We start from the raw sequence: 27,736 nt of genomic DNA on the forward strand, positions 1-27,736 counted from the left end.
AGGTTGTCCAGGAAGCCGTGCAAGAGTCGTATTTCTCTGTCGTTGTTCATTTTAAACATTAGCGTCACAGCTTGGCTGCTTTTTTTTTTTTTTTTTTTTTAGCAGCGCTACTTTGACACTAACAGAAAAGAAGTGGATAGAATTATGTTGTGAATTCAGCTGTTAAAACGTATCAGTCTGTAGAATCAAATGGCAAGGGAAAAATGATTCTGTAAACTTTCTGATAAGTCGCACTACTATTAAGGAAAACTGGTCACATGGAGAGAGAGGAAACACATTTGCTGAAATTCAATCTGAAAACTACCAGCTATCGTCTTAAATTTCTCTTTATTAGTAAACAATGAACAGCAGACAGGACAGGAAGTGCTGAACTAGATATCCGCTATCTATATTTCCTGCACCTGGCTAAAAGAAGGTTTGACCAAGACTATCTTCCTCCCTCTTTCCTTCTGAGTACAATAACAGCAACCAAACGATAAATAAATAAATAAGTGAGCTGTCTATACAACTATACCCATTTTAATCATCATACTTAAACCTGCTTCAGAGACACAAGACAGTTAAGCAAAAGTAGACCTGATCCACGACGATATTGGAGCTGGGGATCTCAGGGAGGCGATCTTTGTCTCTGTAGGGCTGTCCTGTGCCAGGCCTTAGCACGGCACCTCAGGTCATATAGCGTCTGTAACAAGCAGTTTGAGATTCCTTTAAGCCAGTTTTCTTCTGAGCGTGCTCACACATGTGGCAAGGTCAGGATATCCACTGTCTCTGACATCCTGTAGAGCCACCTGGTCACAAACCAGGTGTGTAGAGTTTGGAGCTTTTGGCTTACCGGGATAACTTGCATGTTTGCTGACCTAATTATTTGAAACTTTGGCTATATTTAATGTGTGCATCCACCGCTGTAACAGTGTATTTATGACAGAAAATAAGGAAAAGCATAATATGTTAGCTGTAAGAGGTTTGGTGTTCATGCAGCTGCCTTCAAGCACAGAAGTCTGATCTGTAGGGGTTTGTGTGGCTCCTGACTCTCACTGTGTTTGCTTTCACAGATTCGCTGCTTAAAAGGACAGAGGGGGGGCTTGGCCAATCAGCCCACTTTTGATGGGATCCATATTGTCAATCACTACGGGGCGGATGATGAGTCTTACCAGTCTTCGGACGACGATGGGGTCAAGGTCTCCACCCTGCAGGTCCCCCAGCAGAGGAGCCGTATCAAACTACACCCCAAACTCGAGGACACCGACAGCGATGAGGAGGAGGAGGACGGAGAGGCCCTGCGGATCTCTGTTCCTCAGAGCAGCAGCCACAAGACCACCTCCGTGTGAGCGGCGCCCGCCGGCTGCTGAAGTGGAGACGGAGGCTGTCAGCACTAACTGTGGAAGAGAGGGTCATCCAGCAAACCATTTCAGAGGAGACGCCTGAACTTGAAGAAAGAAATGCATCATCATCATCATTTCATATCCTGAGAATCACACGTGGATTTAGTTTTGTTTACCTTCCTTTTGCAGTTTTTTTGTTGTTGTTGTTTTTGGGGGGTTTTTTGTGAGGGAAGCCAGAAGCTCAGCCTGAACCTCAGTAGAGGCTCAAATCATGTGAAGCGTCTCAGACTCTACTGGGCCACAGAGACCTGACAAAGAGGAGGAGAAGGGAGATCTCAGTCTGTCACTCCTGACCGCTTCTTCTAGGTACAACACAGAAAAAGAGACTGTGCAATAAAAACGTTTTACTCTATATTACACACTTCATGTTTTTATATTTTAAAGCTTTTTATAAATGAACATCAGAAATGCATTGATGCCGTTACTACTAAGTGTCCATCATGCAGAGGCAGATTTGTATGAGTGCTATGCGTGCGCATGTATAAATATCTATATTTCTAATGTCTTGAAGAGCTTGGTCAGAGCCTGGTATCAAACTCGCTTGTATCAGCCAGCGATGACTTTCTTTGGCCTTAGCACATGCCGCATGCCTTTCAAGGTCAAAGTGACATTGCGTACATGTAGATATGTAAATGTGTATCATGTTGTTTGTTTCCCCCCACTTCCTTTTGAACTTGAAAATGCATATCTGGTGTTTAGAATATACTGTACATTTGAGAATAAAGGGACATATAATGTAGTTTAACACAAATAACAAATCCTGCTTTTGAGACGAGGGAGGTGAATTCCTGGTAGAATAACTAGTCACCACTCTTTAGATGCTTTTGAACTCTCTGTTCTTAAAGCAGCCAGCATGTTAATAAGTGCAGATGGGGACAGGTTTATTTCTTAGCTACTGTTGCTGTTTTACCAAGTTCTCTGAAAGCATCACGATCTTACTTTCATGATGAGGTAAAAGGCGAAAGTCACTTCAGTGCATAATGCATGTACTGATGACTCAAAGCTGAATGATGCCTCTCATATGTTCTGAGTGTCACTAATTTGCACGGAATTGATGACAGTCTGAGAGAACTTTGGCCAGGAGATGAAGCTGAGATAAAGCAACACTTAATAACTCAACATGGAAACTAATCGGGACCGGCAAAGTGTTACCAAAGCGAGGCCCATGTTCTGGATCTACAAGCCACTCCATTTCATGACCTGGACGTGTAAAAGTGAATTTCTCTGAATGTCTGAACACTAACTTCTGTATGAATCGAGGCAGCCGCAGTCTCCAGGAACCAGCAAAGATTCTGACTTTGAGCAGGTGATGATGATGTTAATGTCTCTTTGATGATGAAATAGGAGAGGAACACCTAATGGCACTTTTTTTGAGTCTGCAGTGCAGTATGGACACACTATGATGCAGTCAAGCACACTCTGCAAACTAAATGAGATTGTTAAATATATGTGTGTGTGTGTGTGAGTGAGAGAGAGAGCGAGCGAAAGGGATGAATTCACAATAAAATTGTTTGATAAACTCCTGGCCTGGTCTGTCTTGTAATGGTGGCTGCAAACCTCTAACCAGAGTCTCCTCGTGCAGGCTGAACAGCACATGTGGGATGTTTAGTCTCAGCGCTGCCTTCCTCTGAAGATTCTTAGCTTAGATTGACTGTTTCAGGAAGTGATTTTTCTCGCGGTTTTCAAAGTTGAGCCTCAACTACTAATCATTTCATGCAGAAAACCGCATTTTAAAAAGAGCATCTCTCTTCGGGCACTGAAACATTTACCAGGTTTGTGTTTGGTTTTTTGGATTTTTTCCCCACAAAATGCTGATGAGTTTGTGTTGGACACTGAGGCCAGTCTGTTAGTGATGTAAGCTCAGATAGATTTTTAGAACTTGTGTTGACTAGTAAGGTTTGCAATTTTTTTTCTTAACATGGCGCAGTGGAAGGTCGCTTATTTCTATAGCGGGTGCCAGATGTTATAGCCACATAAATTCTATTTTAATCATTTCGATTTTAATCTCAAAATTCGGATTTATTATTAATAATACCCGAATTTAGCACAACCCAAACAGCAGTAGTCCTGCGCAGACACGGGTGTATGAATACAGCTGATTTTATATATTTTATTTATTTCTTTTTCTTTGATTGACCTTTGCAAATATTCGATCAGATTTAAACGTGCGTCCTGAAATGTTTACTATAAGGAGAGCGCGATACAGTGGCGCAGTGTGGGAGGCGTGAATCATTTGGCGAGTTCACATGTAGAGGCGTTTTAGAGCTAAATTTCAACGGAGAGCAGAAAATATTTGAATACTGCAGAAATAATGACGGAGGTAATTAATTGTGTGGTTATAAACAACCGCATATCAAATCAAATCTAGTTTCAAACCGCGTTGTAACATCCTGCGTAAAAGCGGCATCAAATCCCTAAATGTATCTATTATATTATTAATATCATTAATATTATTATTATGTGCGTGTATTTAATTGTGACGGCATGATGCTACAGTTAACAAACCGTCTGCCTATCGGCCAGCAGGCCCTGCTGCAGCTGCTTTTATCGGTTCGAGCTTCATATCTTCTCCAAAAAACTGTATCCGGATGCCGTGATGCGTCTAATCGAGCTGGGACATGTGGTCCTCTAATTTCCTGTCCTTTATTTACTGATAACGGTTTGCATGTAGCTGACATTATAAATGCATTCACTGACATGTTGGTGCTATAGTGTTGTGTGAGAGCGGACTGTGGTTGTGCCAAAGCCGTGTGAACGGTCTGAAACCGTTTTGGGCGTCCAGTTGTCTGATTTGGAGGAAACTTCACACCTTCACAGGCGTGGAGGATTTGACCGGAGCGGATTTGCTAACGGTTACCTGATGATATATTGAAATAATAAGTAAAGAAATGAAATGAAAAGTCATCCAAAATGCGCATGTGTGAACTTCGGCTCCGTGGCAATTCAAGCGTCTCAAGCCGCGAATAATAAAACTTTAAAGGGCAAACATGGCCTGATAGCCACCTGTATTTACTGCAAACAAATGCGCAAGGTTTTTGATCACACTTTCACTTCAATGCCGTCTCAAAACTGTTTTATTACACCTGCAGTGGATGAAAGGCACCAGGACGCACGACTCCGTCTTATTGATCAGCGCGTAATGACGCTCTAATCTTCGACCTGTGCGAACAGAAAACAAACTGTCTCCGTTATTTGCTTCTTCCTCTCGGGGTAATGTGAAACGGTCACCGCAGGCGTTAGGACGGAGAGTGTCTGTCACATAATAACAGTTTATGGGCTCAAGTGACCACCAGACCGGGACAAAACTTCACAACACTTTGTCCTGTGTGGAGCCGACAGTGAGTTTTGATCAGAGAGACACCGCGGTGCGTTTTTATGTGAGGATTTATTCTCAATTTATTATTTTTCCTCTAGCGTTTTATTGGCTAAACTCAACCAGAGACACTCTTGGCAAACCCACAGCTTTTGGTCAAATTTTAATTGCAGCCTATAAGAATAATAAGACTACCCCGCCGGTTCAAAGTTTCTCCCACCCCTTTATTTTACCACGGCGCGCTACTTCAAGCTCCCCAGCAAGGCACCCTGGAGTGTGTCTCCCCGTTTCCTCTCCCCCTGCCCCCTTTAAAATTGAGAAAGGCGCCGATAAAGCCTGTATCACCTCTCCCGACTGCCACGGGCTCCATGGGAGACACGAGCTGCAGTCTGCGAGAACTTCGGCAGCCCCAGGCAGTGGAAAAGTTAAACACTGCAAAAAGTGTCTCATAGACTTATCGTCCCAAGTTGTACTTTTAAACAATAAATAAACTCTCCTCTTCTTCATTCCACCTGCGTTTCTTGTAAGAAAAGAAACGCAAGCGTTAACCACTGTCGGGTTCTGAAATGAGTCCGTTTGCTCTAAAGATGCGAGACGACGTCGCCCCCGCTGCAGACAGTTTTCCTACAGCCTGCCCCGCACTGCGGTGACTAAAACACTGCAGGCGGATATTTTTTACAGCGCACTGAGCTGTGGCGGGCAGCCTCGACACCTGTCCGTACGACACCTGGCAGGCGTGACCGACAGTCCGCGCATGCTCCCTTGTCAGGTTGAAACCTCTTAAAGCACTTAGGAGCAACATCACCACACCAGTAGATGTCAAATCTTGGAGCGAGAGGCCTCGGGCGCAGGAGGACTGCTCTCTACAGCTGGATTATTGTCACTGATTTGTTCTGTTCCGCTTCAGAGATGCCCCGCTCCTTCTTGGTGAAGAGTAAGAAGGCGCACAGTTATCACCAACCCCGAAGTTTTGAGGATGACTACAACAAGCTGGACACGATACTGGCGCACATATGCTCGGGTATGCAAAAGGAGGCTTTTCTTCAATATTCCCCTCTTTGTCAGATGACACTTTGAACGCTGTATTTGATATTGATATCATCTGACGGGAATGAAGGGTGTTTTTCAAAACTAAAATATATTTTTGATCGCAACACTTGCCAATAATTTGTAGGATGAATAATGCTTTAAAAGAAAAACACTTTACAGTTAAGAGTCATTGCAGTATTTTGTATTCAACTCTGGAACTGTTCTTTTGGTTAAATGCATGTATTTAAATATCTCGGGTTATTCACAGAACTTGGTTTTATTACATATTACAACACTATTTTTTATTGTTATACAATATCATATAACACAATATCATAAAACATATAACATTATTACCACGGGAAAAATTGACGTTATCTCTGACTAATTTTGTCCACCAAAAATCCGGTTTTGTTTTGACAAATTACCGAACTCTCGACCATGGACGTCATTTATCAGCCCTTTAAAAACAACATAAGAATGGCTTCAGTCGAGTCACCTGTCATTACGATGCTGACTGTCATTTGTTTTGTGCTTCTCAGAGGGAGATAAACTCCCAGAAGAAGACACGGATATGTCGGTGGACAGGTACGACCTGTCTCCGGACTCCCACCTGGGCGACGCTGCAGATTTCTCCCCCAAGTCTCCGCTGAGCTGTGCCGACAGCCTGTGCCCTCGCTCCCCGGACTACGAGGACTTCTGGAGGCCTCCATCTCCCTCCGCCTCCCCAGGTAGACAGAGACACACACATACATACACACATACTGATGACCCTGCAATAGATTACATTTCATGTACACATGAAAGACCCAGAGCGGAAACTGTAAAGCGTCCAGGATGCACAAATCCAATGCAGACTTTGATTTGTATTTTTTCCACCATGGTTTAGAAAACATACAATTGTTCGTTTCAGCAAACTAAATAAGCAAATCAGGCCTTTGTTATGGTTTACATATTTTGCTGTTTTAATCATTTTCTGAGATTTTTTTTAAAGGATGTATAGAAGTTATTCTTCACACAAATATGTTTTCAGTTTTTATAATAAATCAGAGCAAATATCATCTAATCTAATTTAATTTTAATTGGAGTCACCCACAAATCATCACCTGGGGAATCTGAAATAAGTTTCCCCCCTCAGTGATCCCTCTGAGGCCCCGTAGATCCCTGGAAGTGCTCCTCTTCGGTCACTTCACTGCTTACATTAAATTTTTATCTGTTCCCCTCTCCAGCTGATTCGGAGAAATCTCTTTCTCCCCTGGTGGACGAGACTCAGCCCTTCACCGTTCCCTTCCGGCCGTACGCCTGGAGCAGCAGCTATCCCAGGCCGGAGCTGAGGCCGCTGGTGCAGCCAAGCCTCCATACGGGGATGGAGGTAGAAAGAGGCCCGGCTGCGATGGGCTTCTACGGAGACAGAAGCACCCATCCTGCCCTGTATGCTGACCGAGCTCTGGGAGAGGAGACCTATGGTAACTACAGGAGGCACGCTGCTGCTCTGCTGTTTCCTGAGGCAGGCCTGCACGGAAAAACCCACAACGTGAACGCGCAGTCTGATCTGCTGTGCTCTAGCCTCATCATCAATGGGGCTTACAAGTGTGTCAAGTGCAGTAAGGTGAGGACAAAGGATGAGAGATGGGATTTCATAGAGCCCAGTCTAATATAGTGTCTTCTATAAAATCCATGCATGTTTGTAAGAAAACACCAATATTTCAAAAACTTGGGATAATTTGATTTCCGCTCAACTTGGCCCCAAGCAAAGACTCACTGCAGCTGCTGTCTTTTGGCTGACCTCTGACCTCTCTATAGGTGGAACAAAACACAAACAATTGACTATCCAGTTACACAGAATCGAATTTATTTTCTTCTTCGACGGTTTATTCCAATTTTTCTTTAAAAAACAAACAAACGTTCTTATCATTAATTCATTGTTGTTCTCAGGTGTTTTCCACTCCCCACGGTTTAGAAGTGCACGTCCGCAGATCACACAGCGGCACCCGGCCCTTTGCGTGCGAAATCTGCGGCAAAACTTTCGGACACGCAGTGAGCCTGGAACAACACAAAGCCGTGCACTCTCAGGTATCTTCACACCTCAAACCACAAGATGCAGTTTGCACCCTTTTCTTTTTTTGGATTCACATCTTGCAGTCAACCCGCCTTCCTGTCAAGCGTGGATGCGCTGACTCGAAAATGTGACTAAAACAGGCCTCTGCTCACGTTTCAGGAAAGAAGTTTCGACTGCAAAATATGCGGTAAAAGTTTCAAGAGGTCGTCAACTCTGTCGACTCACCTGCTTATCCACTCCGACACGCGGCCGTACCCATGCCAGTACTGCGGCAAAAGGTTCCATCAGAAGTCGGACATGAAGAAACACACCTTCATCCACACAGGTGAGCGAAGAAAGGAACGAAACTACATTTGTAGTTTTGATTGTTCTGTAACCGAGGTAAAGAATCTGTGCGCAAAATCAGATTTTTCAGCAGCAAAATGTATATCTCTCGTTTATTTTTATTATATATATATATTTTTAAACCCTCAATCAAATGTATTTTTCTTTTTTTTTTCTCAGGTGAAAAGCCACACAAATGCCAGGTGTGCGGGAAGGCGTTCAGCCAGAGCTCCAACCTCATAACGCACAGCAGGAAACACACCGGATACAAACCTTTCGGCTGCGACCTCTGCGGCAAAGGTTTCCAGAGAAAGGTGGATCTGAGGAGACACAAGGAGACGCAGCACGGACTGAAATGAACTGACAATCACGGCACCGTGGAGTCAATCTAATCTGACTTCAGAGCATTCATGTGCTCATTCCTAGGAAGTCGTTTTTAGACATCCGGTATTTTCGACTTTCCCTCCTTCTGCCGTCCACCTTGAGGACATTTTTCAGATCAAGATCGACTCTGACTCTCATTTAGCTTGTTAAACGTGCATTGAACCTATATTTAACAACGACAAATGATGTTTTTATTTATTTTATGAGGGAAAAAACGTTTAACGGGCGACTTTTTGCAGTGCGAAGACGAGCAACACTAACGAGACCAGCCTACTGCAGAATGTTACATGCTCAAAAAAACCAGAGATAAGCTGTGGACTTTAAAATACACGACATGTAAGCGCGATAATAATAACAATAACAATAATAATAAAATTGTCTGTGTCTTAAGCCCAACATAGCAGTCACACTTCAATAACAGGATTGGCAGAGCCATAAAGAAACAGATGCAAATCTGCGCTTCTCCAAAAGAACAGACGTAAGCTTTTGTTGTCAGCTACAGCAATGCTGGCAAAACAGCCTCCTTACACTTTCTGATTTAATAATCGCCTCCATTACCAAGCTGGTATCTTTGGTCTATTTTGCACATTTTCTTGTCAAATTTAAACTTTTATCGTTTACAAATAAATATTACTTCTCTTCAAATATGTATTCGAGTTTCTTGTTGATGTTTTAAAATGATTGTTATTATGAAAATTTCAATGCAGTTAAAAAGATGGATGATTTATGTTTTTCCAAACGAAAACAGCGACGGAACGGAAAAAGTGTGCATAAAAATAAAACAGATTACATTAAAGTAAAGGTCGGGTTTCATCACCTAGGTTTAAAAAAATCCACAGTGCGTCTTTTTTCACTGTCGTCAGCAGACGCGTCGGTAGATTTAAGGTCATTAGCAACAGTTATTTCAGATTTTTTTCTCGAACTCCGATTGCTTTGTATTAGACACACACACACACACACACACACACACACACACACACACACACACACACACACACACACACACACACACACACACAGAGGGAGAGAGAGAGAAATAAAACTATGACCTAATCGAATAAGAGCTTTACGTTCCAGAGTGTAAACTTTAAAACAAAGGCGCCAGGACGTTGAGCCATCTTGCTGCCGTGATTGTGTGATTGCCCAGAGGCTACTGTTTGTTTTGACCACTGCAGACATGTGTTTGGACCTTAAACAGTATGAGCTGATTTAACCGTTAACCAAATGCGTTTTACCCTCATGGCTGTTATTTGGGGGGAGGGGGGGAGGAGGAAAAAAAACGAGCTTTGGCAGAAAAGATATCACATGTGGCAGCTGTGATCCTGGGAAAAAATGAGAGTCGGGAAGCACCCTGTCAAAGTTTCTGTACTGCTACATAAACAACAGATTAAAGGGTTTAATCTGATAAACAAAAAACGCTCACTGGAAATATTACGGCACATTTAAGAAACAGGTGGTATCCCTGTCATAGAGACTATTTCCATAGATAGAATCAGTTTAATACTGTGAAAATACCTCTCATAACTGGTTAGGTGACCTTATAAACAGTCGCCTTATTAATCTACCGATTCTTTCAAACTCATCTTTTAACCTCCAACACAAAAGACGGGAAAGAGGAACAATCACTTTGTCGTTTTCACTCAACATTGATTGAAATCACTGACTCACAAGGATTTTCTATGCCTCACTTGCCTCAAAATCGTACAACATCCAGGCCTGCGAAAATACTGAATATTTTAAACCCCAGGATGAACAGACTAAAGGAGAACAGGAACAGGCATGCTCATTTAAAGCAAGATTTAGTGGAGCTGTGCACCTTACAGCTACATGGCAAAGAGACTCACGCCGTTTATTCTTTTCAAACGAAAATGCATTTCATATGCAGCAACCACACATTTCAAGTCGAATAAAAAGCTTCAGTTTTGAAAAGACTTCAAAACTGAAGCTCCTTTAAAATAAGTCTATAAAGGAAATAAGAGGTTACGCTGCTTGAAAGGAGTACACTTTTTGTTCAGACTGAATGAGGTTGAATCTGGTGACAGGGGAATTTCCTGATTAATGGCATAAAGCTGAGTATGCCATTAAGTGCCTTTAACACTCAGAGAGCCCCGAGCCGCCAACCTCACCACGATCCTTTGAAGTAAGCAAGCAAGCAGGTTCTCTCAGGTAGGACGTTTCACTGCTGGGCAGAGCAGGTCGACTTCAGCTGAACTTGTGACATTGAGCTCCTCTCATAACTGTTTAAGCAACTGAACAACCTAGATCACTTATGATGGATGTTTTGTTGTTTTTTTACCTCATACAGTGCTGTATGACGAGTCCCTTTGAGAGATGCTCTTCAAGCACAATCTCAGAGTGAAGCTTCTCAAGCAAAAATCTTCAAACGAGCCATTAGGCTGACCAGATTTCCTCCAAGTGCATGGCTAGATTTTTCTTTTAAACTTCATCCCACTGCCTAAAGGCATATCAAATATGAATAGAAGATGGCTCGATTGATTTGAGTGGGCGAATAATCAGAGCATTGCAGTCTGAGGCCTGCATTTTGGCCCATAAGTGCACACGGTGGATAAACATGCACTCATCTGCGCACACAGCATGCAGAGGTATGGCTGGATTAATTTTTTCTGACAGACATAGTTGTGCAATTAGAAAGTTCAAGGTCTGGGTTTGTGTGGTCTTGGATGATCTATTATTAATCTAAAATTATACATGAATAATAAAAGATGGGAGAGAGACTTGGGTGTTTGATTTTTTTTTTTTTTTTGATTTTTAATGTCTGAAATGACAGACATTAAAAATGTAATCAAATTATTAGCTAGTATTATGGGATATTTGGGGTATTATGGGATAGATGAACCCCCCATTATACAAAAATTATTTTTGTATAAAAATAATCTACTGAAAAGAGGTCAAGTATATAGATATTACTGCACAATCAATACATGAAAAAAAGTTCAAAATAAAGCCAAGTTGTATGGGACATGCTACACCCGAACTCCCATAACTTCATAATGAAAGCTCTGATTTACCCAAACTGAGTGTGGTGGTTGACAGGAAGTATCTCTACATGTCTCAATAAACAAAATGTGAATAGCTTGGTACACTGAGGAAATATAGCTGTACCTCCTCTAAACCTTCAATGTGTCTAATAGACTCCATTCCTACAAGCTTGCACAAAAAGGTCTTACCATTTACAGCTTTGTAATCTTCACAGCTTTAGTGAAGGTTACAAATGATCTTTTTATGACCTCTGACAGTGGACTCCTTTCTGTTCTTGTAGCGCTAGACCTCAGTGCAGCATTTGATACTGTTTACCACAATATTTTACTACAGAGATTAGAACACGCTGTATGTATTAAAGGTACTTCGCTGCTGTAGTTTGAATCATATCTAGTTTCCAATTTGTTAAAATAACTGGAGAGTCTTCTTCACACACTAAGGCTAAATAATGGAGTTCCGCAGGGTTCCGTGCTAGGACCTATTCTGTTCACATTATACATGCTTCCTTTAGTCAGTATTATTCAAAGGCATAGCATACATTTTCACTGCTATGTAGATGCCGGATGACACACACTAAGGCAGGGGTCGGCAACCCTAGGCCCTATTCAATTCAATTTTAATTCTATTAGACTCTATTTAAGTCTATTAGATAGATATGATACAAACCACTGCAGCGCAGTACCTGTAATACCTACAGCATGTTCTAATCGCTCTAATAGGATATTATGATCAACAGTATCAAACGCAGCACTGAGGTCTAGCAGGACAAGCACAGAGATGAGTCCACTGTCAGAGGCCATAAGAAGATCATTTGTAACCTTCACTAAAGCTGTTTCTGTGCTGTGATGAGCTCTGAAACCTGACTGAAACTCTTCAAATAAGCCATTCCTTTGCAGATGATCTGTTAGCTGTTTGACAACTACTCTTTCAAGGATTTTTGATATGAAAGGAAGGTTGGAGATTGGCCTATAATTAGCTAAGACAGCTGGGTCTAGAGATGGCTTTTTGAGTAAAGGTTTAACTACAGCCACCTTGAAGGCCTGTGGTACATAGCCGATTATTAGAGATAGGTTGATCATATTTAAGATTGAAGAATTAATTAATGGCAGGACTTCTTTGAGCAGTTTTGTAGGAATGGGGTCTAAAAGACACGTTGATGGTTTGGAGGAATTAATTATTGAAGTTAACTCAGAAAAATCAATTGGAGAAAAAGAGTCTAACTTAACATCGATGGTACTAAAAGTAGCTGTAGATAATATTACATCTGTGGGATGATTATTGGTAATTTTTTCTCTAATGATAAAAATTTTATTTGTGAAGAAGTTCATGAAGTCATTACTAGTTAACGTTAAAGGGATTGTTGGCTCAGTAGAGCTCTGACTTTTTGTCAGCCTGGCTACAGTGCTGAAGAGAAACCTGGGGTTGTTCTTATTTTCTTCAATCAGTGACGAATAGTAAGATGTTCTGGCTTTGCGGAGGGCTTTCTTATAAAGCAGCAAACTATTTCTCCAGGCTAAATGATGATCCTCTAAATTTGTGACACGCCATTTCCTCTCCAGCTTACGAGTTATCTGCTTTAGGCTACGTGTTTGAGAATTATACCACGGAGTCAGGGACTTTGGATTTGAGGCCTTAGTTTTCACAGGAGCTACAGTATCCAGAGTCGTACGTAGTGAGGAGGTAAAATTATTAACAAGATAATCAACCTCTGTTGGAGTAGCGTTCAGATAGCTGCTCTGCTCTATGTTGGTACAGGGCATTGAAGAAGATAACAGTGGGTGGATTATATTCTTAAACTTAGTTACAGCACTTTCAGAAAGACATCTACTTTGATAAAGTCTACTCTCCATTGCTGTGTAATCAATTATTGTAAATGTAAATGTTATCAGGAAATGATCAGACAGCAGAGGGTTTTCAGGAAACACTGTTACATGTCCAGTTTCTATGCCATATGTTAAAATGAGATCTAGAGTGTGATTAAAGTGGTGGGTGGGTTCTTTTACATTTTGAGAGAAGCCAATTGAGTCTAATAACAGATTAAATGCGATGTTGAGGCTGTCATTTTTAGCATCTACATGGATGTTAAAATCACCCACAATAATTATTTTATCTGAGCTGAGCACTAAATCAGATAAAAAGTCTGAGAAATCAGAGAGAAACTTTGTGTAAGGCCCAGGTGGACGATAGATGATAACAAGTAAGACTGGTTTCTGAGTTTTACAGCTGGGGTGGACGAGGCTAAGCATCAGGCTTTCAAATGAATTAAAAGTCTGTCTTGGTCTTTCGTTAATTAATAGGCTGGTGTGAAAAATTGCTGCCACACCGCCCCCTTGGCCTGTGCTTCGAGGTTTCTGGTAGTTAGAATGACTCGGGGGTGTTGATTCATTTAAACTAACATACTCATCCTGCTGCAACCAGGTTTCTGTAAGGCAGAGTAAATCGATTTGTTGATCAATTATTAAGTCATGTACTAACAGAGACTTGGAGGAGAGAGACCTAATATTTAATAATCCACATTTCATTGTTTTACTCTTTGGTTCAGATGTGGATACTGTATTGTTCTTTCTTTGTGATTTTTTATGTTTAAGTTGTTTATTGCTGGTTTTTAGTTTGTTTTTTGTCTGTTTGGGAGCTGACACAGTCTCAATGGAGATGGGTTTTTGGGGGGGTAGCAGGAGGAGAGAAGCTGCAGAGAGGCGTGTAAGACTGCAGCTCTGCTTCCTGGTCCCAGCTCTGGATAGTCATATTTTGGGGAGTTTAATAAATTGGTCCATATTTCTAGAAATGAGAGCTGCTCCATCCAAAGTGGGATGGATGCCGTCTCTCCTAACAAGACCAGGTTTCCTCCAGAAGGTTTGCCAATTATCTATGAAGCCCACATCGTTTCTGGGACACCACTCAGACAGCCAGCAATTTAAGGAGAACATGCGGCTAAACATGTCACTCCTGGTCTGATTGGGGAGGGGACCAGAGAAAACTACAGAGTCCGACATTGTTTTGGCAAAGTTACACACCGATTCAATATGAAGAAGGGTTAACTGATGGCACGACCATAGCTGGACTGGCCATCGGGCATACCGGGCATTTGCTCGGTGGCCCGATGATTTTTTTATTTTTATTTTTATTTTTGTAACGGTATAAACAATGAAAGGTGGTGGATTGGCCAGATGCTGGCCGGTGTGTAAAAATAACTCAGTTGTTTGGTGGTGGCTATGGCGGAGCTTCCACAGATTCGCAGATTCAGTAAAATTAACAAGTGGTGGAGGCCAGCAGGTGGATGAGAGAAAGGGGAGGCAGGAGGAGCAGAGACCCGAGGCGGTCGCCGGTCCAAGCGTGTCAGGTGAACTGAACTTCAGGTAAGAAATTATGACCTGCACTCTATCTGGGTCAGATATAAACCAAGTTTAGGTTAGTTTATTTTCGTTGTGCTGACTTTTTACAGTCAGTTACAATAACTCGTACTGCGTACTAGCTAGCATGACAGAGTTTCTATACAGCTGGGTGGGTGCTATGATGTTACTGATAGTGAACTTTATTTTATTCATAAGGTTAGTTAGTAGAGTTGCCAACCGACCGTAAAAAGACAGAATCGTCTCGCATTCAAAGAAAATATTACACGTTTCGTATTGAGCTGAAAAGGAACACAGTTTGTCCCGGACTTCAGCTAGAATGAAAGAAAGACACAAAGCTGGAGCTGACAGCCGCCTCTTCTTCTCTCATTCTCTCCCCCTCCCTCTCCTGTTGCTACTTCAATCATGAAACTGATCAATGATCAGCTGATCGGCTTTTCTCTCTTGTTTATTTATCGCCCACTTTGCGCCAGAAAGAGGAAACCAGCGGATGTCGCGTTAAACAACAGCAGCACGTTTAAGCTTGATCAGCTGTTGTTAGAATTTATTTATAATTAATTTCTAGTAACAGCTGATGTTTGCTGGAGCCACAGCTGTAAAGCTGCTGGTCATGATATCGGTTTGGATATGTGGTGAGAGGGAAACATGAAGATGAAACCAGGAGATGTCCTTACTGAATCATCAGAGCTGAACAGGTGATGGAGAAACAGGTTTACCTTTTAGGTGACATGAATGAGTTGAAGGGAAGTTATGAACTGTTTCTGAGAGACAAATAACACCAGGATCTGTTTCTAAGTAGCTGACAGCTGGTAACTGTGCAGGGGCGGATCTAGCAAAGTTTTGCCAGGGGGGCCAGGTGGGGCATTAACAGGGAAAGGGGGGCACAAAGAAATACTTTTCTTTCTTAATCTCATTTAAAATGTCTCGCTTTTATTAAATAATTATCTGAAGCTTACAACCAAAGTTTTTATTTGATGTAAAATGTATAGAAATCATGCATATACCAACAAGACAGTGTACATCACTGTCACAACAGCGTTTGTTTTCATTCAAAGGCTTTATGGCTTTAATACCTGGTGGGCCGGTCTGTAGTCAAAATGCCCGGGCTGTTTTTTTGTCCCAGTCCAGCCCTGGGCACGACACGCAGTGAGTTAATCTGAGAAGGTGCATCAAAAAATAAATGGCCGGGCCAGCGGTGCACATCGCAAATTGGGACTTTCAGGTGTACGGACCAATGTTTTATTTTCTGATCAAAGCAGAAATCTTTATGAGCAGCTAGATTTGTCTCGCATTAACTGGCAGAGTTAATGCCAGTTAATGTAACATCGAAGCAGCTGGAGTCCATAGCTGTACGTGTTCATGGAGCTTTCATTTTCACCTGCTGGACATCACTACCTGACAAGTTTAACTGTCTTCAGAACACTGCAGAGGCCTTATTGACAGTATTTGGCTCTACATATCTGTGTGAGCAGATTTTCTCTCATGAGTGTCCTCAGGTAGCCGTCTGAATGCTGGACACTCGGAGACCTGTGTCTCTGAGTGGGACACCAGAGATCACATTAACATGTGTGTCTCTGTATTAACAAACATGCCATATTGGCCCAGTTTATTTTTCTTATCATTGTTGTGAGGAGACCATAAACAGCATTTGTATTTTCTGTTGTACAGTCCATTTGCTGTTATGGAGTTCTTGTTATGGGTAAAAAGTGTCTTTTTTTGTTTCAAAATAGCTGATAACTATTCGCTGATAGCTGCCAATATCTGCAAACAAATATAATTCCATAATATTGTGTAACTGTTCATATAGAGCATTATTAAATTTATTGCTAATGCAATCATATGGCACACTGACTTCTGAGGAAATTTTAAATGGCACTTGCCATCAGAAAGGTTGCCTACCCCTGCACTAAGGAATGTCTTAATGATATTAAGTCCTGGATGAACTCTAATTTCCTGCTTCTAATTTCAGATAATCTGATGTTATTGCACTCGGCCCCAAAAATCTTAGAAACATGGTGTCTAACCAGATACTGTGGAAGGCATTACCTTGGCCAGGATATGTCCTTCAATGCTCATATTATACAAATATGTAGGACTGCTTTCCTACATTTGCATATTATCGCTAAAATTAGAAGCATCCTGTCTCAGAGTGATGCTAAAAAACTAGTTCTTAATTCTAGGCTGGACTATGTTGTTCTAACCAGAAAATTCTTCAGTTGATCCAGAATGCTACCGCAAGAGTACTGACAGGGACTAGAAAAGAAGCGCATATTTCTCCTATATAAGCTTCTTTTCTTCTTCTTTTCATTGTCTTCTTGTTAAATCCAGAATCAAGTCCTTAAAATTCTTCTCCTCACATACAAGGTTTTGAATAATCAGGCCCCATATTATCTTAAAGACATCATAGTACCATATCACATGATTAGAGCACTTCACTCTCAGTCTGCAGGCTTACTTGTGGTTCCTAGAGTTTCTTAAAGTAGAACAGAGGGCAAAGCTTTCAAGCCCCTCATCTGTGGAACGAACTACCAGTTTGGAAATGGGAGACGGACACCCTCTCTACCTTTACGATTAGAATCAAAGCTTTCCTTTTTGATAAAGAATACTGTTAGGGCTGAATCAGCTGACCCTGAACTCACCATTTGTTAATAGGTCTAAGCTGCTGGGGCTTTTCATGACTCTCACTGACTATTTCTTCTTCACTCACCTCTTTTCGCAGCCTGTATTTATGCACAACATTTAATCTTAAGCCATTATTAATCTCTGGCTCTCTTTCATAGTGTGTCTTTTTGTCCTGTCTTCCTCGCCTCAAACCCAACCAGTCACAGCAATTGACTGGTGTTGTGAGTTTGTCCTATATAAGCAAAATGTAACTGACTTGAACTGAAAGAAATGCAAAAATGAGAATATGTGATGAATGCATTGTATTGCATTGCATCGATCAAATGATAAAGTACTGTCTAAAAGAGTTAAAAATGAACATAAAATTTAATCAAACTGTTTAAAAAGTCTAGAAATGTTAAGAAAAGTTGAAATTACTAATTGAAAGCATGGATAAATGATTGTGGGCTTTAAACGTTATGAACAGCTGTCAAATGCAGGAGTAACTACAAACAGGGAACAAAAGGTTGACATAGTAAGTCAATAATTAAAGAAAAATGTCTGAGAGAGTTCACTAGCAGTAATTGACCAATGGTAAGCAGAAAGTGGTCCAGATCATGTTTATAATGGGTTAAAATGAGCATATTTGAGGGGCTACATTGCTGTTGATGGGCTCTTAAGTACTGAAAAGCCTTTGGAGCTGATTAGATGAAAAGGTTTGGGAACCACTGCTTGACGTAACCACTCTTTTAATTTTGTACCATATAAAGGCAGAAAACTCTTGAAATAAAGCTTAAGAAAAGATATAGGAGACATTGCCCCAGGTCAGCAAGCTGGAACCATTTTTAAAACCAGATGAAATGATTTACAACTGTGATATGTCACCTGAGGGACTGAAGAAAAGAAACGATTGAAGCATTATATAAAGCACCTCACAGATTAAGAAATATAAAGCTCACACCCACGCAGCTGACAATATCTGGAAAACATCTGCTGAATGGTGTTTTACTTTTTATGAGGGAGAAGACAGACAGAGAGAGAGAGGGAGAGAACAAACGTGATTATTTCCCTGAGGGTGAGCAGACCTGTTGTGTATATTGTCATAATAATGCGGTATTTGCTTTCATACGCTGTTCAGCAGATTTCACACAGGTTTGACGAGTTCGAAGGTGAGATAAGCTGACAGAGATGCAGGATTTCTGACAGCAAGCTTTGGTGAAAAAGCAGTGATTAAGATGTTCGCACACGGAAAATTCACGGGAGATTAAAAGATATCAATTTAAACCGTTTTCTTCTGTTTACACTTTTAATTTGGGAAAGTTTCAACATCAGAGAGACTTTCCTGCTTACCTGTGGTTGACACGCCAAGTAAGCTGGGCCAGATGAAGAGAGGCAGGGCTCATATAGAACACAGCTCTTTTGTTGCATAGGCTTATTCATTATTCACCTGATCTGAAAAACAGACTGCAAACCAACTGCACAGCTGTCATCAAGCAACAAGGCGTAGACACAAATTATTCATGACTCTGCAAAGAAAAGGCAGCAGAACGAGAGGAAAATAATAACAAGAGACATCAGTGAGGCAGCTGACAGGCCGAACATGTGCAGGGAGAGCAGGCCTCTTCGGGCTAACAAGCTTCCTCCTCGTGGAAGGCCAGCCATGGCTGAGGCACACTTCCAGACTTTTGCAGTGTGATAGTGAACAAGGAGACACGCTTACTTACAGTTTCTGAGAATGGAAATGGACCGAGACTGTATATAACGCGCCTCTAGTCTTACTGACCAGTCAAAGCGTTCTACGCTACAAGACGCAATCACTCTTAAAGCCACATTTATATGGTGGTTTGGTTTTACATTTAGACCCACAGCTAATTTAGATTTTCTAATCAATCTAACATGCACATCTTTGAACTGTGGGAGGAAATCACAGCCCTCAGAAAGAAGCCAGCAGATAAAGGGAAGACATGCAAAATTTGGTGTAGTGAAGTCTATAGGTAGAAGAAGACGGCTATATCAGACACAGGACTCATATTGTGCAACATTTGAATGTAATTTTAGCCAATTTTATAAAGTACACAAGCTTTGATCCACCCTTCATTCCTTTATATTTGGCTAGGAACATCAAAAATAGGTGCAGTGATGTACTGAAGCATGCACAAACGTCCCCAAATCCCCAGCACCCCAAGAACCCCCACATCTTTGAGAAGAGACCTGACCCTGACAGAACCTATAGCAATCTTTTTTAAGACTATCATTTCCAGAAATAAGAAAAAATACAGACAAAACTGCTAGAAGAGGTTAGAAGTGTCCATGTGACTGAATGTGGAGTACGGTGAGTATGCTCTTTTCGTTCAGTCTGGCTCACTGGAATTGATAGATAGGAGAGGAAAGAAAGAAAAGAAACAACCAAAGAAAATTGATTAATTAATAAATATTGTGAATATTAAAAATGTAGTTAAAAAAATTTGGAAAATGCATGGAATTCCTGGGAATGTACCTCAAGTCAGTGGCATTGGTGTGACTGAGAGTCAGAAACTACAACCAGAGAGTAGCTTTACAGGGCGAGATCAGCGGTGTTGTTATTTTATGGTTAATAAGCAGGTATTATTTTGTTTTTCTTTTGCTATGGTAAATAGTGGTAAAGAGAAGCTTTCGCATCCCTCTCCTGACCTCCTCTCTACATACTGATAACGATTTGAGCCAAACATATCACATTTTTATTTATCACTCCATAAGACCTGCTGCCACTGATTTTCAGTCCAGTTCAGTCCAGTGTAATCTGGCATATCTCAGGATTTTCTCCCTGTTTCTTTACCTTCTTGACAGTCACATTTTCACTGGTGGCAAATATAAAGAAATAAGGGGTAGCTCAAAACTTGCACAGTACTGTATAATACTCCAAAACAATCTGGTCAGATGCACGTCTTCATTTTGTTTTGTCTTTATTATTGTGATTAAACTTTCACCTTACCATCACTACATGCTGTTCAAAACTAGTAATAGATGATTGGATCATTTTACACCTCTTTCAGCTTCTTTACACAAGCTCTTTGTTCATTTTAGAAATATTTCAGAGATTGAATAATTTAAGTTTCAAGACACTTTATCCAGCTGTTTATAAATTGAGTTTATGACATGCATTTCTAACACCAGTGTTAAATTAATAAAAATAGGCAACCAGGATTTTTTTTTTTTATGCAGCATTTTTACAAACAGGACAACACACATTCATTCATGCCAGTGCAGGTGTGTGTGTTTACGTGCATGCATGCGTGTGGATGGGGGGTGGAGGGCGTGGACAGTGTTGTTGTTTTCAGTTTCCAGGCCTGTTTATAATGGCACGTCCCTAGGTGATTGTGTGTTTACGTGATGCCTGAGCCACGACCACACAAACACACACAAAAAAAACCCCCACACACACCTCGCATCAGAAAATGGTGGAGGCCAAATGAAAGCCGACGTTTTTCTCCGGCCGCCTTGAAAGCTTTCCATTAGCCGGGCTCTGTTGAGGGTCTGGGGCCCTGAACAGCGTGAGGCCGTGATGGTGAAGGGGGAGCTGGTCGGGAAGGGACGGGTGTGTGTGAGTGTTTGTGTGTGTGTGTGTGTGTGCATGGGTGGAGGGTTGGGGACCCGCTGGTTTGATAAAAGGGCAGGAGGGTTGGGAAAGCTGTTCGCTCATTTAAAGACATGTTTATCCGGCTCATTTAGCATTGCATATCACTACACTACTTGGATGTGAGCTGTCACTCAGAAACAAAAAAGCTGCTCTGCTGCAGCTCGGTCACAAGCCCCCTCCCCTCTGGGCAGATTTACACAACTGATCTCATATTCTGTCCTTGTACTGTATCTCCTGCTACACCACACTTTTACCTCATTGGCCTGGTTTTGTCTTTCATCTGAAGTCATGTCTAATAACGTATGAATCCTGAAGGTGACGTTAAAAGGATCCACCTTGGTTAAAAGGTTCTGATAACAAAAGATCCTCTTGTCTTTGGGGGGAAAGAAAACGCATGAAAAAGAAATCTTCTGAACACAAGTGACAAGAAACAGAGCTGTGCAGCCTTTTAATGTGTACACGATATTTGTGTTCAGTCATAAAAGGTTTTTTACATGGCTGAGAATTTGAGATGGAGGGTGGAAGGTAAAGCTGTGAGGAACTTGCAACAAATCCTTGCATGTTACACAGTTTAAGATGTGCGTTAAATTGTGCGAAAAAAAATTTTCTTAAGACTAGAGAATGAACATCAGTATCTTATTTTAGTGCTGATTGAAATATATTCATATGACAGAGTATTAAAAAAACTGAATTATCAATGTTGGACCACAAAACTGTAATTTTAATTGGTTAAAGAATTAAAAGTAGAGTAAGTAGAGTCTTTCACACCATGTCAATCTGTGAAGCTTTGATTAAACCACAGTGTTATTAATGCTGAATACAAGACTGTTCAGCAGTTACTATACAACAGTACAATATGTTGCACTGTGAAGGAAAGATCAGCTCACAGTCATGCCAAAAACAACATTTTCAGGGGACTCTACCTGGACATTTTCTGCTTAAACATATTTTTACACCTGCTGAGAAACAGCCTGATTTCTTTTTTCTGCATCAGTCTAACCTGGTTGCTAACCTGCAAACTTGCTTCCTCTTCCCCTGTGATGCTTTCAGTTCTCCATTTATCCACAGATTATCATTTCTAATAATTAAAATCTTGATGGATTTCTTTGGTATAATATCAACAGACAACTGTATATAGTCTCTTACCCCAGTGTCGAATTTGTCCAAGTTCTCACTAGTGACTATGAAGATTTCCCATGATGCACAGTCAGAAGATACTCTCAGATATATTTCAACTGTTTACAACACAGGCTTGCTCGTTTTAAACTACTGTTTATAGAAAGGTACCATATGAACCGCATTATGAGTCCCATAACATTTTGGATACCACCTACATATTGCTAAAGCATAAATCAAATGCTCTCTCTCAGTTATTATAATATACAGGCTTGTGTAAATATTTAACCCTTTAATCAAACACAACTACATCAGCACTGGTGCAGCTAGTTTTTAGAAGTAAATTAATTAGTTGAATGTAGAACAACTGGGTGTAGCCAGTGACTGATGACACATTAATGTAAATAATCTTGTAAAAATGCCTCATATTCTGGGATATATGCTGTCTTAGACGACGTTATTGATGTGGGGAAAAAAGGCATGTGTAAGACGTAAGTAGTTTTAGTGGTGGTTCATTATTACGGATAGACAACTCAGCTGGAGCATCTCTGAAAAAGCAAAGATTATCTGGATCTTACAGTCAGCAGTGGATGGAAAAACTGGTGACTGGTTGGAGTAGGATGTCCAATGTCACCTTTGATGGCCCTGTAGCGTTTAGACCTTAGCAGGTATGAGCTGTTTTGGTAACACCACAAAACACAGCATAGTAGGCTGAGGTAGTTAAATGTGAAACCATTTTCTAGTCTCTGACTATCCCAGTAGAATTAGGGAAAAAGGGAGTGAAAATGGGAGCAAGACTACAAATCTCCGTTGTGGAGGCTGTACTCGAAAACTGCATGAAGATGACTTAAAAACTACATGAATGTCCTGAAATGGAATTTTAAGAAACCCTCAGGTTCCCCATGTGACCTGCCAGATCTTAAACATTTTTGGGAAGAAGAATGAAAAAATTGGCTATGCCCTGATGTGATCTGGAACAAAAAGAATGCACAGTAGGACTTAGGCAAATATAAATGCAAACATGTAATCTATTAGTAATAACTGAGATTTTTTCCTGGTGTGTTTATACTGATGCAAAGCAATAAAACCAGAGCTTGACTAAGCGAATACTTTTAGAATGACTCTGTTGTATGCAAAAATAAACAAATCACAGATTACTAGTGTGTAAGCAAAATGCTAACAAGGTGTTAAAATCTGTTATAATACATAAAAGTTTAGCATCTCTGTCAAAGTAACACAGAAACTATTAGCTTCTATCATCTACGCAAGCAGAGTACGATTTGTGAGTGAGAACGGCAACACAAGATGTTACTTTGTGATACAGTCGTCCCTTTAACCAGGGCTGATTGTAGCTACGAATCTTTCTAAAAAATTCATAAGATCCATTTCACAAATGACCAAGCCAAGCATGTGCCTGTATCTAAACAGCAAAACGAGAACGAGGCGAGGAAGATCTATAAGAGGAGCCCGCAGCCAGAGGAAGGAGAACAAAATGACAAAGATTTATTCTCAGCCATGATCAAATATTTATGCTGAGGCATTCAAGTAAAGTTACTTTTTGTGTTCTGATTTAATGAATGATTTGAGCAGTGGCAGTGCTGGGAGGCACAGATGTTGGGTTTGCTGAAGCCTGCACTAATGCCCATTCAGGGGTCTGTGTGGTCATGTGTCAGACTGCAGCAGGATCAAAGCAGGAGTAACGCCACTGTGACGATCACAGCTTAGAGGAGGAAATGGTAAGTACTTCCACAGCCCCTGAGATCTCCACTGGGCTATTGCTGGGGAACACGAAGTGAGAAAGAGAGGTCACTGTAACTATATTAGCACAAGCTGCTGCTGACAAATCCTGCACAAGAACGTGTTTTTGCAGTCCTCCATTACAAGTTCTATTTATCCGTTAGAAATGATTGGCTCACTTGCGTTTAAAACACATTAACCCAGTGCCTTATTATTAATCAGGTGCCATTATGTTGCCTATCACTCCATTAGAGCCAAGTCACTTTACAATGGCCTGGTTATGGTGGGATTGATCCAAAATGACAAAGCCACAGTCAAAGGAAATGGATCCCGGCAGTGCAGTGACTCTCCCATTCTCCCTCTGGCATACTCTGAAACATTAATGACCCCAAGCTGAATCTGATCTGGCCTTTTTTACTCACTGTTTTATTCTTACTCTGATCTACCCACTAATGTTAGCCACTCTCACATATATAAAAAAGGAGTATTGATTAGTTGTGTTAACATTTACTTTCATTTTTAGGCAAGGCTAATGTAATCTAATGAAATTAAATTGCAGAAAGTAAAAGCTTCAGCAAATCAATAAATTGGGAAACTAAGAACTAAAAGTAGTATAACAGCAGCATCTAAAAGACTTCATCAAGTAACAAGAGTAAATATTCTAAATGAAGTTGTAAAGTCTGTAAATTCAAAGGGTTCAGATCAGATGACCTGAAAGGGAGCTGTGAGCAGGCAGGAAGTGCCAGGAGACATCTGTGGCAGGTGAAACAGAAATTCTAACACTTGAGCGAACACTTAAATGGATAAAGGGAGTTTGGAGAAAAAAGGCTAAAAGCTTCCATCACTTTCAACAAGACATTGGAACCCAAAACACAGTGTGTCAGCATCTTTAAACACCGGAGAGAAGAGGAGATGACAAAATCATTTTGACAGCCAGTTCACATGTAACATCTCCGATTCATCCACCTCGGGGAGTTGCTGGGGAGTTTTACCCAGCTGCCGGGGGAAACCAAGCCCCGTGTGTTATAGCAGAGCGGGCAGGGCCGAGCTTGTGCGCCGCACCACGCACCACTTATTGATCAGAGTCAGACAGGGTGTCAGTCTCCACAGCCCAGAGATACAGCCGGCAAGCAGCATTTATCTGTGTGTATGAAGGTGTCCGCTCTGTGTGTATTGATTGGGAACAACTCGACACTGGGAATTGTCATCAAAATGCCGATTGACAAAAGGTTGAGCAGGCGGTGATGAAGTCTGCATGCGTGGTCCGCGAGATATGGATTTGTTGCAGTTCCCGAGCGTCGATCCATACCAGTCAGGCGCTGCAGGTCAGGAAACACGGAGGTGTCCAGCCTGGGCCTTTGTCTCACCCTGGGAGCTTTCAACTCATAGTACACTGGTAGACAGAGCTGCTTTATGGCATGTTGAATGATGTGCAAAAGACAGGACGACATTATAGCAACAGTCTTTGCCAAAGCGCAAACAGATGTTCACTAAACACACTCGGACCGCGCCTGCACAGCCCCTCCCTGCAATTGTTTGCCATAGAGGCAAAGCTTTTACAAAAAGGGGCCAAGGTCAGATTTTCCCTAGTGAGACCACCACCTCCATTAGCTCTCAGTTCACTGGGGTATCTGTTTCTCCCTAAAGATATTCAACTTCCAGCCACGGAGTTCAATTATATTATTCATCTAAAAAATACATGACCAACAGTCTTACACTGACTCATCCTTCATTTGTATCCACAAACACGCACAACATATAAAATATATTCAATCCCACAGTTAAGTCTAGCTGCCAAAAATCCTAAACTCCTAATATGTATTAATCAGTGGTTGAATATAGACTCTGAGTAATGTACAATGTCCCTATATTTGAGTTACATTCACTAAAAACTACTATTTTTCATCCATCTTTCAGTAGGAAAGCGTGCGCTTGGATTGCAGCGCTAAAGACACGGAGAAACTCATTTTCCCTGCTCTGGTTGCTCTAGAAGTAATTTTCAAATATTTTGTGCACACACTGAGGCACACCTGTACTCATATTAGTGCAAAATACACTCATTCCCATGTTATATGTTCTCAGTGCATTTTTTGATTGTTTTGTAAGCTGAAGGCGCTTTGTGTACTTATATGGAACTAGTGGCACATCTGCAGTTTTTTTCCTTTGGAATTTCTTTTGAACAGCATCCCATCTTTTTTGGAATCACGTTATCAGACGCAGGCACTTTATTCTTCCTCTGGTTTAGATTTCATGCTGTTTTGTGTAGACAGTTTTACTGAAAATGATTTCCACCAAAGAAACAGTCGTGACAAGCAGATTATCCCGAGGAACCATAGCATGTTTTATTTAAAAAAAAAAAAAAAAAAAAAATCACACATACTTTTATTTTTTACTCCCTGATCATGCGTTAACAGGGCACGTCTGTACCCTTAAACTGGCAGAAATGTGTTGTGCAAGTTTAAAACTTGTGGTAACCGGCATATCAATCAAAATCTACCCCTCAGAAAAGGAAGAGCATAGACATGGATGCGAAATTAAAAGACATTTAAGAACACTTTCAATAGTAATGCAGCAATCACAAAAGCAAATCTGGACGGTATAAAGAAAATATCTCAAAATCAAATTCATCTTCGTGCCTCAGGAAGCAGCAGTGTAGCTGATGCAGGACCCGGGGGAGAGGCCCTAAACATGGCAGTTTTTCCTGACAAGCACTGCAGGGCCTGGGGAGGTTTCAGGCAGACAGGAGAGCTTGAAGCAGTCTGCAGAGGCCTCGGGGGGGGAAGCCGACTGGATAAATAGTTCACTTAGACTCTCTTGCTCTCTAAGAGGTCACCAAGGAAATATGGAAGGGAAGGAAAATGGAGAGGCTTTATCGCACTCTCACAGGACTGCTCAGTGTTTGTATATTAGACTGCTCTATAAATACTGCACACATCTGCTCTGCAACTGAAATGATACGGTCCATCTTACTCATTCGTTCAATCTAAGAAACTACTGTCAAAGTTTTTAAAGCCCCCCCCCCAAAAAAAATATAACCTCAAACCAAGTCCTGAATTAATCTGTTAGAGGTGGATACGCTCTCCTCAAAGCTTGTGATAGATCTGTGTTGCTACAGCTATTAAATATAAATGGAAATTTGATATCAGTGACCTGAGATAAGGCTCTGAACACTGCAAACCGCTCTCCACATGCTTACAGACTGCCAAACAGTGCAGTTTTAAGGTACTTGTATTTCCTTTTATTAACATTTTGACAAATATTGTATCTGTTACTCTATTTACACAGTTACTTGGCATTAAACGATTGTTCTGCAAATAAAAGCTTGCCATTGAGAACAAGGAACCAGCGTCATGCCTAACAGTGGTGGTCATAGTAAAAACAATGCAACATTGATATACTAATATAATACATAAATATACATGCCTGAGAGTGGGACAGACCACACACTTCAATTCAATTCATTTTTATTTATACAGCGTCAAATCACAACAACAGTAAGGCAGACCATACAATACAGAGAAAAACCCAGCAATCATATGACCCCCTATGAGCAAGCACTTTTTCGGACCGTGGGAAGGAAAAACTCCCTTTTAACAGGAAGAAACCTCCAACAGAAACAGACTCAGGGCCATCTGCCGCGAACAGATGGGGTGAGAGAACACAAGTGAAGCTTTTTTTTTCTTAAATGTTTCCACAACTGCTCAGCTTACCAGCAGTTTCTCCACCACTTCAATGATTGCTCAGAATGCACATTCCTGAAAGCGGATACTTCTTTGACTTCCAAATGAATTCACTTGTTAATCAAAGACATGATACCGGTGTAAA

The 27,736-nt window shown here is 41.1% G+C and overlaps 3 protein-coding genes across 11 annotated transcripts in view; 2 read left to right on the forward strand and 1 right to left on the reverse strand.

Annotated features, from left to right (window-relative positions):
- Positions 1-2,665, forward strand: part of evi5b (ecotropic viral integration site 5b) — a 44,394-nt gene extending 41,729 nt beyond the window's left edge. For 5 of the 6 annotated variants that reach the window (XM_013270743.3, XM_019351760.2, XM_013270746.3 and 2 more), the window contains one exon: positions 1,053-2,665. In XM_013270743.3, coding sequence (XP_013126197.1) covers positions 1,053-1,328 — 276 coding nt within the window. In that variant the 3' untranslated portion in view covers positions 1,329-2,665. The remainder of the gene's footprint in view (positions 1-1,052) is intronic. The other variant, XM_025902824.1, reaches the window with a different exon arrangement.
- Positions 1-27,736, reverse strand: part of lg23h1orf146 (linkage group 23 C1orf146 homolog) — a 69,161-nt gene that overhangs the window by 28,411 nt on the left and 13,014 nt on the right. The window contains exon 6 of one of the 3 annotated variants that reach the window (XM_025902827.1): positions 1,457-1,630. The exons of 1 other annotated variant lie outside the window; for it this stretch is intronic. In XM_025902827.1, coding sequence (XP_025758612.1) covers positions 1,587-1,630 — 44 coding nt within the window. In that variant the 3' untranslated portion in view covers positions 1,457-1,586. Of the gene's footprint in view, positions 1-1,456; positions 1,631-19,678; positions 19,807-27,736 lie in introns of those variants that run through there. One more of the 3 variants, XM_025902825.1, reaches the window with a different exon arrangement.
- gfi1ab (growth factor independent 1A transcription repressor b) lies at positions 2,988-9,140 on the forward strand. 2 transcript variants are annotated; one of them, XM_013270748.3, is made up of 7 exons: positions 2,988-3,154; positions 5,603-5,716; positions 6,267-6,455; positions 6,954-7,333; positions 7,660-7,797; positions 7,943-8,108; positions 8,288-9,140. In XM_013270748.3, the coding sequence occupies exons 2-7, from the start codon at positions 5,605-5,607 to the stop codon at positions 8,464-8,466; spliced, it is 1,164 nt and encodes a 387-aa protein (XP_013126202.1). In that variant the 5' UTR covers positions 2,988-3,154; positions 5,603-5,604; the 3' UTR covers positions 8,467-9,140. The 2 variants fall into 2 exon arrangements, with proteins under 2 accessions (XP_013126202.1, XP_003444303.2); XM_003444255.5 differs by lacking the exon at positions 2,988-3,154 and having other exon boundaries at positions 4,987-5,716.

This window comes from Oreochromis niloticus, linkage group LG23 (genome assembly GCF_001858045.2).
Source record: "Oreochromis niloticus isolate F11D_XX linkage group LG23, O_niloticus_UMD_NMBU, whole genome shotgun sequence".
In the NCBI taxonomy this organism is placed as follows: Eukaryota; Metazoa; Chordata; class Actinopteri; order Cichliformes; family Cichlidae; genus Oreochromis; species Oreochromis niloticus.